A 15963-nucleotide genomic window follows, 5' to 3' on the forward strand; every position below is an offset into this window, starting at 1 on the left:
TTTCACTTTATTACCGTTTAATAAATTTTAATATTTAATTGATAAATAGTATAAGATAATGAAATGCAATGTTACTGGGGAACTTGGAAATGACCAAACTCCTGGGTGTAGCAGGCTTACAAGCTTCGTGTTTACTAACCATTACTTATTTACGAGACAGAGCACAACATAGAGAAGGGCTATGTTCACTGCTGTCTTTCCTAATGTCCTGGCCCAGAGGGTCTGGGTCAGAGAACACTTGATTGACCCCATTTATTAACTTGTGTTTTCATCTAGGTAGAAACTTACATGAAAGAGCGAGATGACTTATTTCCCTTTCTTTAAGGCTTTCGTTCTGCAAAGCGCTCCTTACTTCTGGCTCCTCCTACTAATTAATACAAAGGGGCAGACAGGGGCTTTTACTCTATAAATCAGAGGAAGGAGATATTTTAAGAACAAAATAACTTCCCTTTTTGTAACATTGCATTCTGCATGGATCTCCTAAGAAGTATCAACAGTAGTTTATTTTCCCAAGTCCAGACAAGTCATCCAAATATTTAAAGCCGATGTGTCAGAGAATGGGGAGGTTACATAGAAAGTAATTTGCTTTCTGCACTCAGGGTGGGCAACTGCTGTCTCAGAGCCTAGCTACCTTCATTCATGATAGTATTTGCTATAACATCCAAATAAAATTTAGAAGTAGTTATAGTCTTGCCAATACACAATTGTTTTTCTACATAGAGAAGTTTATGATCTGAAGTTTATTTCAGACTGGGAAATTATTCTCCTTTGTTATTTTTATTTCTTGGTTTCTGTTTGTTTGTTTCAATACAGGGGAAAGAATGCAGTACCTTGTGCATGTTAGGCAAACTCTCTGATACTGAGCTACACACCCAGTCCTCTTCGGTATCGTATTTCAGAATTTTACAATTATCCTTATGTGGTACCCAATAAATCTTATAGTCTCCCTGTCTTCCTCTATATTTCTCCATCCTTCCATTTCTACCCTCTCCTCTGTTCACTTTTCAGTACTAGGGACGGAACCAAGGGGCCCATGCATGCTACTCGAGTTCTCTGCCCTAAGCTATACCTCCACTCTTATAGAGAATTCTCCACAGCTCTTGAGAAAATACACTCTAACTCAAAGTAGCAGATCTAATTTGGGCAATATGACAGATCCAAAGAATACATGGGCACAGGCAATGTCCTCTCATATTATTCTGAACTCATATCTCAAATGCATGTAACTATATACACATGGATATCTGAGGAACTGTCCTGGAGGGAAAACTGATCAAGGTGCATACTTTGGAAGATTCAAATTATAACTAATTACCAGACTAAAATGGCTCCCAGAAACCATCTAATGAATTCTTCAAGGCAAAACATTCTTCCATCCTGGTTTGGAGCAATAGAATCTCAAGAATGTGAAACAGGGATAATGTTGGGTTTTTTGTTGAAAATAGATATATATGGTTTTTTTTTCACACGTCTTCATTATGGTATCCCCTAGTTCCTCTCCACCTCCCCTCCCATGTGGATCCATTTCCTTCTACCTCACATTAGAAACAAAACAAAAGGGTTTCTAAGGGATAATAATAAAATATATTATAAAAAAGACAATGTAATAAAACAAAAACTAACATTTTGGAATTACACAAGATAAACAGAAGGAAAAGAGTTCAAGAAAAAAAAAAAGGCGTGAACGCAGAAGCCCACTTGTTCCCACACTCAGGAATTCCATAAAAACATCCAACTGGAATCTATAATATGTGCACAGAGGACCTGGTTCAGACTTGGCAGGCCCTGTGCTTACTCTCTCTGTCAGCTTGTAGGAGCTTTTATCTGAAACATAAAGAATCTGTAAGGCAAATTGTTTATCTCTAGTTTTTTTTTTTTTTTTTTTTTAATTTCTTGCAAACAGACATGATCCTGTGAGAGAAGAACCAGGAAAAGTATATGCAGGGAATTTTATTGGACTATATTGAGACACTAAATACTACTAAATGCTACTTTTCCAGACATGATGGTATTCCTTTAACAAACACTCCACCTGCTCTAATGCACATGCTTCATTGTCTTCCACTGACTGCTTCCACCTTCCAAGCCAATTGTTCACTTTTTAAAACGTAACAATTACATACTGTGGCAGACAGGAGAGTACTGAGCAAGTAGAAGTGCTGCCAAAAATCGATGCTCCGATGTTCTTAACTTTGAGAAGCTAATTCTGAAAGAACTTGAAATTTCTATTACAATTTTCCATAGGAACCCTTGGCTGCCCAAATCCTTGTTATGGTCTTAATGATTGATTGATTGATTGATTGATTTTATCAGCCTGACTAGCTGACTGCCTCTGAGGAAGGGTCTGATGATGTAATTTGTCTTTGAATAGAGAGACTACTGTACCATCCTCCAGGGCACTGGGATTACAGAAATGTCTGCAATCCATATCTAACTGCTCATTCCTTTTGTTATATGTATAAGTTTTGCATGCACATATGTATGTGCACTACACATATTCCAAGTGCCCAATAGGGATAGAAGAGGGTAGCAGAGTCCATGGAATAGACTCTTCTGAACAGCCATGCTAGTGCTGGGAACTTAACCCAGGCCTTTTTTGAAGACCAGCAAGCCATCTCTCCAGCACCGCCCACCCAAGTACTTATTCTGATTTCCCCTATTTGCTTAGAGACTGCACCTCCACACCCTTTCAGTATGTTTACCTAAAAATACCAGCCAAATAGCTCCCCAGGTCTACTGAGGCTGTGCTTTGGAAGAAGGCAAACTCCCGTATACTTATACCACAAAGTCTAATAATTTAGAGACTAAATAATTGCTTTCTATTAAGTTTTAATCATTTCTAGGCAAAGAAGCGTCAGCCATTCAATGCAGTTGACAGGTTGAATCATTGTGTTGAAGTAGCTTTCTGTTGGTGGTGTTTGGTTTCTTTTCATTGACTGGCGTCTAGGAAGAATAGTTAAAGTGTCCTTTAACTAGGTTGAAACTTAATCAGACAAGTTGGAGCTTCCCAACATCTCTCCTGTTAGCCAGAGAATAGACTTGCTTAGTGGTAATTGTGTCGTCAGATTAGAAAAAATTGCAGTAAAGAAGCTATCAAGTAATAACTGTAGCATTTTTCCTTTATTATTTTTTGAAGGAGAAAACAGAGCATGCTGGAAAGGTGAGTACAGCTGTATGTTCTCTACCAGTCCTGTAAATAAGAAAACAAAGGCCTAGAACAGCATGTCAGCTACTAAGAAGCCAGAGCCCTGGGACTCTTTCTCAGAGAACATGGCGTTTGTCCAGAAATATTTAGAAATAATATTTATATTATCATTGTACTTCTCTGTTTGTTAAAATGTGCATTGCAAGCACAATAACATTGAGATGTGAAATACAAGTTCACTTATTTTGACGCAAACTTATTATGAAGCCTTTTTTTTTGTTATGGATGTAATTTGTAGTAAAATTTTAATGAGCATTTTGGCAATAAGGTTTCCTAAGATTAAGATGATACATTGGCCATTAAGATTTTTTGCAACAATCACCTGAAGATTTTTGCTCATTGGTAGATTGCTTGAATAGACTATATGTGATCCTGGACTTCATGAATGAATGAATGAATGAATGAATGAATACAGAAAATAATTACTCAAACAATAGAACTTGACAAAATTAATTCTTTAGTATACAGAAAAAATGTACTATATGTAATTGAGATAATATTAAAATTAGCAAATATAAATTGAATAAAAACTTTCATAAAGATTTTATTTCACTCACAATGTAAAATTTTTGGAAAACTCAAAGAAGCACAATGACCACCCACTACCATATTACAAACAAAAGAACCAATGAAACCTTTGTGACTGTTACTGCAATACACAGTTCAAAACACTGGATTCCAAGCCCAGTTGTTCATTGGGCCTTACTAAATGCCAGTAATATCAAAGTTTTGTTTTTTTTTTTTTTTTTTTTTTTTTTTTTTTTTTTTTTTTTTGCTATTTAAATATGACGAAACCTTAAACATTAGACATACGGTAAGAAGTTGTGAGTCAGGCAAACTTGCGAAATGCTCCAGTGGAAAGTGCAAACTTCAGAAAGAGGAAGTTGCTCAGATGCTGCCTTTATGAACTGTGAGGCACCCACGTGGAACGGAAGAGTTCACACACTTAAGATTCTGATTTTTAGATCTCAAGGAGGGTGAGCATAGAGATGCTAGGTTGTCTCCATGCCGTCGGGCCTCCTCCCCTGACCCCTGACTTCTTTACTCACGGACTCTGCCTTTAAAACATGGCCCGGGGCCATTTTCCAGAGGATACTTTCTAAGAGGCTTCCAAGAAGAAGAGATTTCTTCCTCCTCAGTAATTTCACCTACTTGTTTCCTATTTAAATTCTTAACCCTGATCAAATTTGCTTGTTATCATCTAGTTCTGTAGCGGACTTGTTCAGGAGGCTGTATTCCTAGTAGACAGGCACTGTGTGTTACTTCTTTTTATACCTTCTGAACTCGGCATAGAATGGGAATGTAAGGACACAGCTTGCATCTGTCAACAAACCTGAACCTGAACCGTCCTTTTGCCCTTTGCTCCTTGCAATCACAGATGAATGCAGGTGAAGCAACGGCAAAATGTTTGTTACCAATATGCGGAGCCTGGAAGAAAGAGGCGTGGGGAGCTAAGGAGAGTCAGAGAGCGAGCTTAAAGCTTCAAAGCTTTATTTACATCTGATCTTTGTCCACGGGGATGGCAGTAAGTCTACAACCCAGTTCTCTCTGCCTGGTTGGTTGATGCTGTTGTTTTCATGACTGTTTCTTTCTTGATTGTCACTTTGACCAAAACACCCAAGAGAACAATACAGAAAGAGGAAGACTTCATTTTAACACAGTTGTCGCAGTTTCAATCCATAGTCCTGTTGCTGCACTGAATCTGGGCCCAAGCAGAACACCATGGTAATGGGAGTGTGCATGCACATGTATGTGGGTACACACGTGTGTGTGTGTGTGCATGTATATGTGTGATGGAAGATACTGTTCATGTTCTAGTAAACAGAGAGCAGAGCAAGGACAGAAGGAGAAACCAGAAATAGGTAAAATTTCCAAAGTTGAGCATTTGGTGACACTTCTTCCAGTGAGCCCATTGCTCCTGGTTTCCAGCCCTTTTTAAAATAGCACTGTGAGCTGGGTACTAAAGATTTAACACAAAAACCTGTGGAAAACGTTTCATATCCAAATCATAACTTTTTTTTAATTCTCATGATTAATTTATCACTGTCTAAGGTTTGTAAAGTTACCTGTATAAATGATTACAAAACACTTATTGAAGTGTAAAAAAAACACAAAGCAAAACTGAATGTGAAATGCATTTCCTGTGCCAGGCACTCTGCAGGGTTCATTTTATTTCTCACTAAATTAACTAGCTTATTAACTATCTAGCAGCTATGCTTTGTGTTTGATTTGGAAGTGGGTTGTCTCTCTAGACTTTCCTGAAAGTTCTAGACCCAGGAACCCCTCCCTGATTCAGTCTCCTGAGCTTAGCAATAGGGAATTATGTCTCCTCAACCAGCTTGTTCCTGTATTCTGCCCTCTGAGAACTGGTTTTTCCTGGACTGCATTAGCTGTTTATTGAAGGAGCCTGTATGCAAACCAAGCGTTTGCTCGTGTGACATCTGTTTTTTCTTTTATGCAGGCAGCTACATAATTCTCAATGATTAGACTCTGTTACATCTTTATCAATTCTCTTCTTTTAAAAGGCCGAGAGAAAATAAAACAGGGCTAAGACAGGGAGGTCAAAAAAGCAAGGGCGTTTGGAAGAGGCGCATGTGTGAAGGAAGTGTGACACCAGCTCAAAGCTAAGGACTCCCGGGGCACAGAACAGTGTGAATGTGAGACCAGATGGAGGATGCTCAATTCCAAAAATAAACTTCATGGGACAAAACTGATTATCCAGGGTATTCAAATTCACAACCCTTCTTAATATTCTGTTGGAGCCAGAAGAGCTGCTAGCCCATGTCTCAGCACCTGTGGTTCTAAGCTTTGCTAATACAGAACCACAGGTCACATGACAATTAACTGGCTGAGTCACTGTATGTAATCTTATTTGGAAGAGTGTTTTTTTTTTTTTACAAGGTAACACTGATAACCTCCACTTTCTCCTTGGAACAGGGGTCACATGAACACTTTTTCCTGTGTTTTTGTCTCCTTTATCTCGGTTACAGATATCCTGGATGATGACAGAAGTGTGAACCGAAGTCCATGCCTTGTTCTTACTAGTGGATAAAGCCAGCGCTCTCATGCCCAGCAGCGTCAGAGCTAGAGCATTACAGGAAGACTCCTAGTTAGTTCCAGTCTGCTACTATTGAACTACGTTAATGCTAACAGTTACAAAACAGCTAAAATTCTGATATGAAATAATGTAAATCCTTGCTGCTCAGCTGGAATGAATAAATAATTTTCTACATTTCACTTTTAACCCTTTTACACTGATTTTAGAAAAATATAAAATACAGAAGAGTGATAAAGGTAGAACATGTACATATTTTCAGTCATTTTACTTCAGGTTTTAAAGTGGATTATTATTATTATATTAATATATTATTATATATTATTATAAAGTGAATCTGTTTTAAAGTAATTCTGGTAACATAAATTTTCTATTCTACTGCCCCTAAAATAAAATAAAATACCACAATCTCTGAGTCTCTATCTAATAAGATAAACACTGGTTAATGTTAATTGTCAAGTTGGCAGAAATTATCATCACCTGGGAGACTGGCCCCTGGGCATCTCTGTGGGGTATTATCTTGATAGGCTGAATTGAGGTGAAAAGACTTGCCCAGTGTATATGTTACCTTCTCCCAAGGCAACAGATCCTGGACAGAATAAATGTGGAGAACAAGAGCATGCTGAGAGCAGCAGGCAGGTCCTCTTTGCTCTGCTCTGACTGAAGTCACAATGTGACCTGCTGCTTTGAGCTCCTGCTGGCCTTCCCCTCCATGATGGACTAGAATAAATTCATTTCTTCTTAAATTGCTCTTTTTTTTTTTGAAGTATTTTAAAGGGATTAAAACAAAGCAAAACAACAACAACAAAAAGTGGTTAGTTAACTCTACTTGCCAAATATCTTAGTCCAACCCTGGCTCTATCCTCACCTGTGAGAGAACTGATGCAACAACCCTCCCCCCCCCCCGTACTTTCCTCTCCAGCCAGCGTGTGAGGAAACCCTATGCATTTAAGGAAGGTTTTTAGACTCAGTGAATCTGATTAAGTCTATTATTATTATTATTATTATTATTATTATTATTATTATTATTATTATTATATATTTTGTTTTCCAACACAAGAGTTTGTCTATGCATCCCTGGCTGTCTTGGAACTCATTCTGTAGACCAGGGCTAGCCTTGAACTCATAGAGATCCACCTGCCTCTGCCTCCAGACTGCTGGGATTAAAGGTGTGCACTACCACCACCTGGCTGCTTAGGACTCTTAGGAAGTTGATTTGTAGAGATTGAGCTGCATACAAATTTCCATACCAAATGTACACAAAATTTTAGTGAAATGTTATCTACAATTATTTTTAAAACAATCATTTTGTTAAATTTGGAAAGGGTATTATTTCTTTGATGGTTGTTATTTCTGAGAGCCAGTGCTCTGAGATCTAGCATTTCTACAGTGGTTTATTGTGTTATATATAATTTGATATTTTTAGTACATTTGTTAGAAAAAATTAAATGACCTGTTTGTTTTCCTAAGTGTTTTGACCTGATACAACAACATCTCATCCAAAAGTTGGTTTTCAGAAGGACTTTTCTTTCTAAAGAACACTGTTATGTGCATGGTATTTTTCTCTTCCTCTGTGCGTTTTAAAACTTCTTCACTTATTTACTTAGTTTTGCATACATGAGTAGGTCAAAGGGCATTTACAGAAATTAGTTCTCTCTTACCATGTTGGTGGCAGGAATAAAATTCGGATAGTTATTCTCTATGACAAGTGTATTTACCCACTGATCTATCTCCATGACCATTTCTGTGTACTTTTAACAAGTAGTCAATAATTAATACCAAGAACAGCCAAACAGGGTAAATAGTAGCAATCCCGAGTGTTTGGTGAAAACAGTGTAAACATGAGATTTCACTCTGAGACAGGAAAAAAACTGTGGACGCAGTAGCAAAGCAAACGTCTGCAGGATGAAATTCACGAGTTGATACCCGTGAGATGTTAAGAGATCAGTGTCACTGCGGAACAGATGCCACTGGAACAGTACGACATGATGGTGGAAGGATTTTAGTCAAGCCTTAATATTTACAGAAGTGTTTAAGCTGCCCTTGGAATTTTGAACCACACCACAGCATCTTAGGAAACTGAGTGTTTTCCTTAGGGCAGTGAAAGAGACAACACCCAATGAACTCAAGTTCCTTCTTCTAGCACCAGGGACTCTAGTAAATGTTTTTAACCTACTTTTCCTCTTACTTCTTGAAAAAAAATTACAACGTTAAAACAATTCAGTAGTTATCATTGTATAGTTGCGTAGATATTTTGTTGATGCTACTGTAATAGAGAATTGTTATGTGTACTTGAAGAGATAATTTCCCAAGAGTTCTAAATAATGCTTTCATTAACTGCTGGTAGGACTGGCCGAAACAGATTAGTGGCAAGCAAACATCCTCCAGTTAGTTTGAGCTTTTAAGGGCAAAACATACAATGTGTTGTATATAGAAAGGCAGCTCTGAATACCTGCAGAGAGCAAGCATTGTTTACAGAAGTGGAGAGATAGCGGTTAAATGGTCAAGCAGCTAACCTTTTTTTCAGGGTCACAATTTATAGAAATTCAGGGCTGGTTCAAAGACCAGTTTTACAAAAGTTATTTTAGTATGGTTAAGAATGTTTAGAATACTTTCATGAGATGACAAAACTATAGTTCAGTAGCCCTCTACAGTACTATGACCAAAGGTAACTTAAGGAAGAGAGTTTAATTTGGCTTACAGTTCCAGGAACCTAGATGCATATAATGGTAGGGAAGACATGAAAGCAGGAGCAGGAAGCTGAGCAAGCACATCCCATACTCAGGCAGAAAGAGAAGATGGGGTGGATGGGCATACCCACTGGAAGTGGGAGAAGCTATAATTCTTGAAAGCCTCCAGTGATGTATTTCCTTCATCAAGGTTCCATGTCCTAAAAGTTCTATTAACTTTCCAAACAGTGTTAACATCTGGGAATCAGCTGTTCAAATACATGCGCCTGTGGGGGATAGTTCTCATTCAAGCCGTGGCACGCGTCACAATGTTTGTCTTTCCCATTTATTTAACCATATCAATTCAGAAAAACGCAAATCCACAAATGTGATGTTTAGATTCTGATGAGCATTGGGTGGTGGTCAGTTTTTCTAGCTCAGGACTTCCCAAATTGTGTTCTATGTACGTGCTCCTAGACAGAATCATTGTCATTTTTCAATGAGAGTCATTTAAACTTAAGCCTCTCCATCTGTGTAGTCATGTAAGGTTGGCATGTTCATTTTCTATAGCCCTGTGGGTTACAAAACTTACAGGTAAACACTTCCCTTTAGAACAGGAAATGTATAGAAAAAAAATGGAATAAGTGTATTTTGAATGAACTACCTGCATGCATTCATTTTCTTTAATGTGTTCACTGCACTGTTGCAAAACACAGAAGAATAATGATTACAGCATGCTTGGAATGATGAAACTTTCAAATATTATATAAACGCATTTGTATAAGATAATTAAAACTAAATTGTTTTCATTAAAGATTTCAAACTAAGGCATTTAGACTGGAAGTTACAAGTAACTGTTGCCTGCTGAAGAAAAGGAAATAAACTTTTCCTTCCCAAGTTGCTTTTGGTCATGGTGTTTTATTACAGCTACTCCAAGATAACTTATATTTCAGTATCCTGCACTTTACTGTGCGTAGATACTATCATCTCAAGCTCTCCCCTTCGAACAGTGCACCATGAACTACTTAGACACCTTAAACATTGTGCCCCATCCCAGGGATGGTGACATGTACTTGTGATCCCAGGACTGAGGAAGACAGTTCAGGAGTTCCACGGTCCAAGCAAAACAAGGCTCCATCATGATACCCTGTCTTCAAAAGCAAAACCAAAAAAAAAAGCAAACCAACAAACACACTAGTCTGCTCTAACACTCTCCTACTTTTCCCTCATAAGCACTTAATTAGATCATTCCTGTAAATGTGGATAAAATATAAATAAGTATGCTGTTATTTCTCTAGCCTGTGAAGATTTTACTGATTATATTTTCCACTCCAGGGCCATTACACTGCTTTGTTTGGCAGCATTGCTCCAGAGAGCAGTTTATATGTACTACGACAAGCTTCTCATAGTAGTTTGAATGAGAACGGCATTCATTGACTCATGTATTTGAATTCATTGCTCACTAGTGGTTGAAGATTTGGGGAAGGATAAGGAGGCATGGCCTTCTTGGAGGAGGTATTAACAAACGTGGGCTTTGAAGATTTTAATGCTCATACCATTCCAAGTTAGTGCTCTCTGCCTTCTACTTGTGGATAAGGATGGAAGCTCTCGGCTACTGCTCCAGTACCATCCCTGCCTGCCTGCTGCCACGTTACCCGTGATGACGATAGTTCCAGACTCTAGCTCTCTGAAACTGTGACCCTCAAAATACAGGTTTCTTTTTCTAAGTTGCTTTGGCTATATAGTTTTGTCCCAGCAACTGAAAGGTGACTAATAGTTGGTACCAGGGTTTGGGCTATTGGTGCAGCAACCTTTACTATGCTGGTTTTTGGAGAAATGTAGAAGACTCTGGGACATTGGACTAGGGAAGTGGTTGAGTATTCTAAGAAGGCCTAGTGTGCCATCCTAGTAGGAGGCAGTGATGCTGAGAACTATAGAGGGTTCAGAAAGGAATAATATTAGCAGCTGAGCTAAAAACAAACAAACCAACAAACACTATTCTTGGGATATTTTGACAAAGAATGTGGCTGCTTTCTGCACTTTTCCTAAAAATATACCTGAGACCAAACTAAATGGACTAATTTCATGGACAGGATATTTTAAGACAGCTTAATATTGACTCTGTCCCACTGTAATTAGTACTCACCCATTTGCAAATCTACAATGAAAGGGATCAAGCTGAGAGGACACTTATAGTTTGGGGCGAAAAGGATCAAAATGAAATTTAATGTTGGAGCCAAGGCTCGTGCTAAAAGAGATAAGAAGAAACCTAACATGAAATAGACTAAAGGGATGGATGGCCTTCAAGACTCTACTCACCTAAGATTCGGACTTGTGACAAGGAAGTGGCTGAGGGTTTTTTATGCTCTTGAAAAGCAACAACAAAGAGAAGAGTACACAAATGTAATTCAAGAAAGGGATCAGGCTCCATTCCTGGGGTCCAGCTAAGTCAGGTGTGGCACCAGTCATGTGGTTCTGGGTTTAGAGTCATGAAGAAAACACAAGGAGTTAAGGAGTCTCTCTTAGTGGTTTATGAGAACTACTAAGACAAGGAATGTGGCAGGGAGTCCCTAAGAGGGTGTTTCTTAATGTTCTGAAGCGAAGCCCTGGGATGTTGGAAGTCTTAGAGCTGTGGAAGTCATCTTCCGACAGGAAGCGGAAACAGATAAGCTTGTAGCCCTCTGCAAAGCAGGAGGAGCAGAGTCATATATAAGCTTGTAGCCCTCTGCAAAGCAGGAGGAGCAGAGTCATATAAGCCCTTTGACATGAGGAATTACATGGATGCTAGGAAGCAAACTCTGAAAAGGCAGCAAGCACTCCTAACCACCAGAAAGAGTCATCTTTCTAGTCTCTGTTTTGTTTTCTTACCTGCAATGAGCCTAAATAAGATCCTTTCTAGCATGCATCTACGGGCTTCAGGCAGGTCTGGCATTCCTTAGCCTGACAGCTCTAACCTCTCTGTCTGTTTCTATCTCTATTGCCTTCCCTTCTCTTTGTCCTGGTGTTCCCATTGCCTCCAACTCTGTCTCTCACAAGGATACCGGAGTTTAGATTGAGGACTGTCATAACAACATCAAGATCTATTACAACACCCTTGAAGAATTATCTGGCAAAAACCCTACCCAAATGAAGTCTTTTTTTTTTTTTTTTTTTTTTTTTTTGAAATTTTGGAGATTCATAATTATTTTTAAAATACTCCTTCTTCCACTGTGGTATGCACATGATAAAACTTTATTTGTAGTATATATCACCTCCACGGTTTGAATTTGTATTTTTCCAATTTGTATTTTGACATCATCAGGCTGTCTTTGTGTTTTGCTTTGTCATCTTTAGTTTTGTTTTGCTTTGTGTTACAAAAGAACCATTAAGTATACAATTTATAATCTTCATTAGAATAATGTTCAAATGTGCTACAATAACAGCAAATAAATATTTTTGTTCTAGGGTGTTGGAATACAGGCAACTGTTACCCTGATGTTCCATTGTAGAGAACTAAAAGTTCAGAATTGAGAAAGCAGAAAGGAACATAAAATTTCTGGGTGAATAGTTGGAGAAACTTTTCTCAGGTAACCTTGACCCACAGTGTTGTATGCTGTATGGACACATCATTTTGCAATCTTGTGGGCCTGCAAGTTAAGCATTAGTGGAATCCTTCCCCCTCTGTTGACCAATGGCAGGAACATTTTTGATAGCTCAGCATGAAATACCTCCTAGTTTTTAAGGACGAGCTGTGTCTTTCCTAGCCAAGATGTAGCTGTGTGACAAACAGAACCCTCCCACAGGCTGAGCCAATAGCAGGCCACCATGGACTAATGAATGAGAAGAATTAGAAGCCCGTTAGCATTCTCCAAGTGCCTTTTGCTTTCAGAAAACTGAGCACAGTGTCTCTGGTGTGCGCTTTTCAAAAGGGTATACATTTAAGTCATGTTTGCTAATGATGACTTACAGATACAATATTTCTGTCTTCTTTGCTCCTATATATAATGCAAAGAAAAACTGCTTTTCACATTTAACGATCTAAGTAATGGCATTTTCTTCAGTGTATGACAATAAAAATCATCAATTATGTTCAGAAAACAAGTTCAGCATTCTGCTAGCTACAGTCACAGAACAGACACACAATAAATAATAGAGATTATGACATTCACCTTTTTTATGACACAAGAAGCATAGATGTTTTTAATATATCTGATATAAAATATCAATGTATAAATAATGAATGAATAAAATCATCAAGTTACTTAAAAGGAACAACCAAAAGATTTTGTCTATGCATTGCCTCAACCATCTCTTTATAAACACTAAAACAATCAGAGTTGAAATGGCTGTAAGATAGTTTTTTTTCTACACTTAAGGATCGTAGTACCTGAGTTGGCTCACCAGTGTCTTAAACATTACAAATTTGAATTATCAAATTTTTCTTCCATAGCATAGTTTCTATAAAAATGTTCCATGGAAAACTATACAGCAAACTCATTTTAATTATTTTTCCAAAAAAATTACAAATTAAAAAAAAACTTTATATTTAATAACCACCAAATATGGTGTAAGGAATAAAATTCTAGAACAGTTTTTTAAATTTACATACACAATCATTTTTTAATCAGAAAAAACATCAACCAAATATCTTCAATCACATCACTACAAAAGAATCCTAGTCAACAAATACAGAAAGAGTGATGGAAATCAAATACTGTTATTTTATAAGCACCACAGGAAAAATTCTTTCCAATAAGATTCTATGACTTTCGTGAAAGCCATGGCATAAAATGCTTTGGAAGGAGATAGTCTTTTTCTTAAACCAGCTGCTGCTGTAGTTTGCTTACTAATTTTGAAAAGGAAGAGATATCCTCACAAAACAAAAACAGCAACAACCCCTGTAATATGCCATCCAGTGGAAGAACTACAGCCACCAAATACAGAAGAAACTGAGTCCTTGGCTCTCTTCTATATGATGCTTGTGAATCGTGAATAGTTAACGTGAAGCTACAATGAAGGAAACATGAAAATCGTGCAAGAAGATACACTGTGCAAAGCATCTAACAGTTTTTTAAAATAAATACCAATGAAATGAAAAGTAAAGGAATGACTTCAGATCTCTTCAGATTCGATATTAGTAAACACACATGAAGCCTGCAATCTATGATCCTCAATTAGGTCCTGGATTAGGGCGAGACATAGAACACTTGAACATGGCCTTTTACCTAAGAAGCTCTGCATCCTGAATGAGCTCCTTACTTTCTCTTCATTCTGTGCAGTTCTGGTTTTAAGACGTAAAATGCTTATACCTTTAAGAATTAAGGTAAATCTAATGAGGGAGGTGATACACTGAGGTAAAACGCATATCTGTGTACTCATTGTATAATTTCCTAGGACCAAAGGCATATACATTTATTAGCATATCAAAGTAAGCATAAGCTAGTGGCCTAGTCACCAAACATGGCCACTGGCCAAATAAAATTGAAAGCATTACAGCCTCTTTTCTCGAGAGGCATGACAGACACGGAAATTTCCAGGGTCTGGTAAGTGATATTTTAAAAGAACTCAACATATTTAAGGAGCAGACCCTGACATGGGCTAAATACCTTTGAGATACAGAAGAAGTAGTGTCTAAGATGCAGAGATGATCTTTTGGTACTGCATTGTATATACCAAAGCACAAGGCAAAGTCTTTTCAAGCAGTTTGATGGTGTGATGTAAGCTGTATTTATGAAACACATAGAAGTTACTGCAAGTGAGTCTTCCTTTGATAGGTCTGAGTTTTGACCTGATATGGGGGAATTTGCAGCAAGCTAAGAAAAGGGGAAAGCAAGTGTGTGGATTAGAAGGATAGACAATAGGGCATGCTCTAAGACTTTTAACTCCTTCCATGATGAACTTCTCAGCATGCCGCACTTCTGTAGCTGTGTTCTAAGTGGTAGTGTTTTGTGCTTCGGTTTCTTTCACTTATTTCCGAAGCTAATGCACATTATTTTATATGTACTTATATAGATTTATTCCCAATTCTTGGAAGACTTTGGTGCAACATTCATTATAAATCATCACAAGGTGATTGATCTTTGGTTCTAGTTTCTCTTTCATCTTTACAGGTAATGACTTAAAAGAAAACATCTGAAGGTTGGAAATTCCAAACTGTGAAAATCAGTATTCGTGAGAGTCTTCATAGTAGCCGGTGACCTATGGGAACTTTACACATGGACATTTGATGAGACAGAATGAGGACACCAGGTAGACTGTATATTGTAGTACTACAGTGTAGGGATGTGTTGGGGGGGGTGTGCACATTTGTTCTGAGATCGGTCAACCTTAGTGCCACCCTCAGGCAAGTGCTAGCATTGAGCTTCATTTTTTGCTGACAAGGACCAATTTGCTTTCCTGAATTTCTCTCCATGCTTCTTGAATGGAGCCTGCAACACTGCTGTTATTAATTTTTGAGCCTGTTTCGTTTGTAAGGACGGTGTGAGTGCTTAATGAAAACTTGTTCAAATCTTCCACCTTTTTGTTAACTAGGTGCCTTTCCTTGGTAAATGTTCCCTGGTCTTGCTCCACAGAAAGAGCCTCTAAAGCAGACACATTCTAACCCACGTGTTCTTATAGTCCCCTCTTCTAATAAGCCAGTTTACTGTAAGTCTCACTTTTCAAAATAAAACGTTGGAAATATCACAAGCATTTTCTTTTGGTATAAAAATGAGAAGAGTACAAGGCTGGAAGAAATCACTTCGTCACCCATCAAGTGTTTGCTGATTGTCTCCTATTTGCCGTCTATTTTTTTAATGAGTATAGAAGATGGCAAACTAAACATGCTGAATGCCCAGCTGCATAGACCTTTCATTGTCTGCTCCTGGTTCTGAGCTGCTTCCTCCGTTAAATGACCGAGGTTTGTGCCAGGACACAAAGGCTGATTTTGAACACTACGGTCATTCTATATTTTCACTTCAGATATGTAAATTTGTTTTAATTAGATATGATATGACATATCGATAATTTCTTCTTATTTGTGTCCTATAAAAATAAAACTGGATATACACATGATG

The 15963-nt window shown here is 37.9% G+C and overlaps 1 protein-coding gene and 1 long non-coding RNA gene across 3 annotated transcripts in view; both read left to right on the plus strand.

Annotated features, from left to right (window-relative positions):
* The first annotated feature begins 4328 nt into the window (after nt 1-4328).
* LOC143442012 (uncharacterized) lies at nt 4329-6449 on the plus strand. Of its 2 annotated transcripts, XR_013109873.1 has the most exons (3): nt 4329-4343; nt 4584-4730; nt 6196-6449. It is a non-coding gene; the product is annotated as an uncharacterized LOC143442012 (long non-coding RNA). The 2 variants fall into 2 exon arrangements; XR_013109872.1 differs by lacking the exon at nt 4329-4343 and having other exon boundaries at nt 4574-4730.
* A 5899-nt stretch (nt 6450-12348) lies between these two features.
* Asic5 (acid sensing ion channel subunit family member 5) overlaps nt 12349-15963 on the plus strand; it is a 30478-nt gene continuing 26863 nt past the window's right edge. The window contains exons 1-2 of the mRNA XM_076932088.1: nt 12349-12495; nt 15019-15157. Coding sequence (XP_076788203.1) covers nt 15145-15157 — 13 coding nt within the window. The 5' untranslated portion in view covers nt 12349-12495; nt 15019-15144. The remainder of the gene's footprint in view (nt 12496-15018; nt 15158-15963) is intronic.

This window comes from Arvicanthis niloticus, chromosome 4 (genome assembly GCF_011762505.2).
Source record: "Arvicanthis niloticus isolate mArvNil1 chromosome 4, mArvNil1.pat.X, whole genome shotgun sequence".
Classification (NCBI taxonomy): Eukaryota; Metazoa; Chordata; class Mammalia; order Rodentia; family Muridae; genus Arvicanthis; species Arvicanthis niloticus.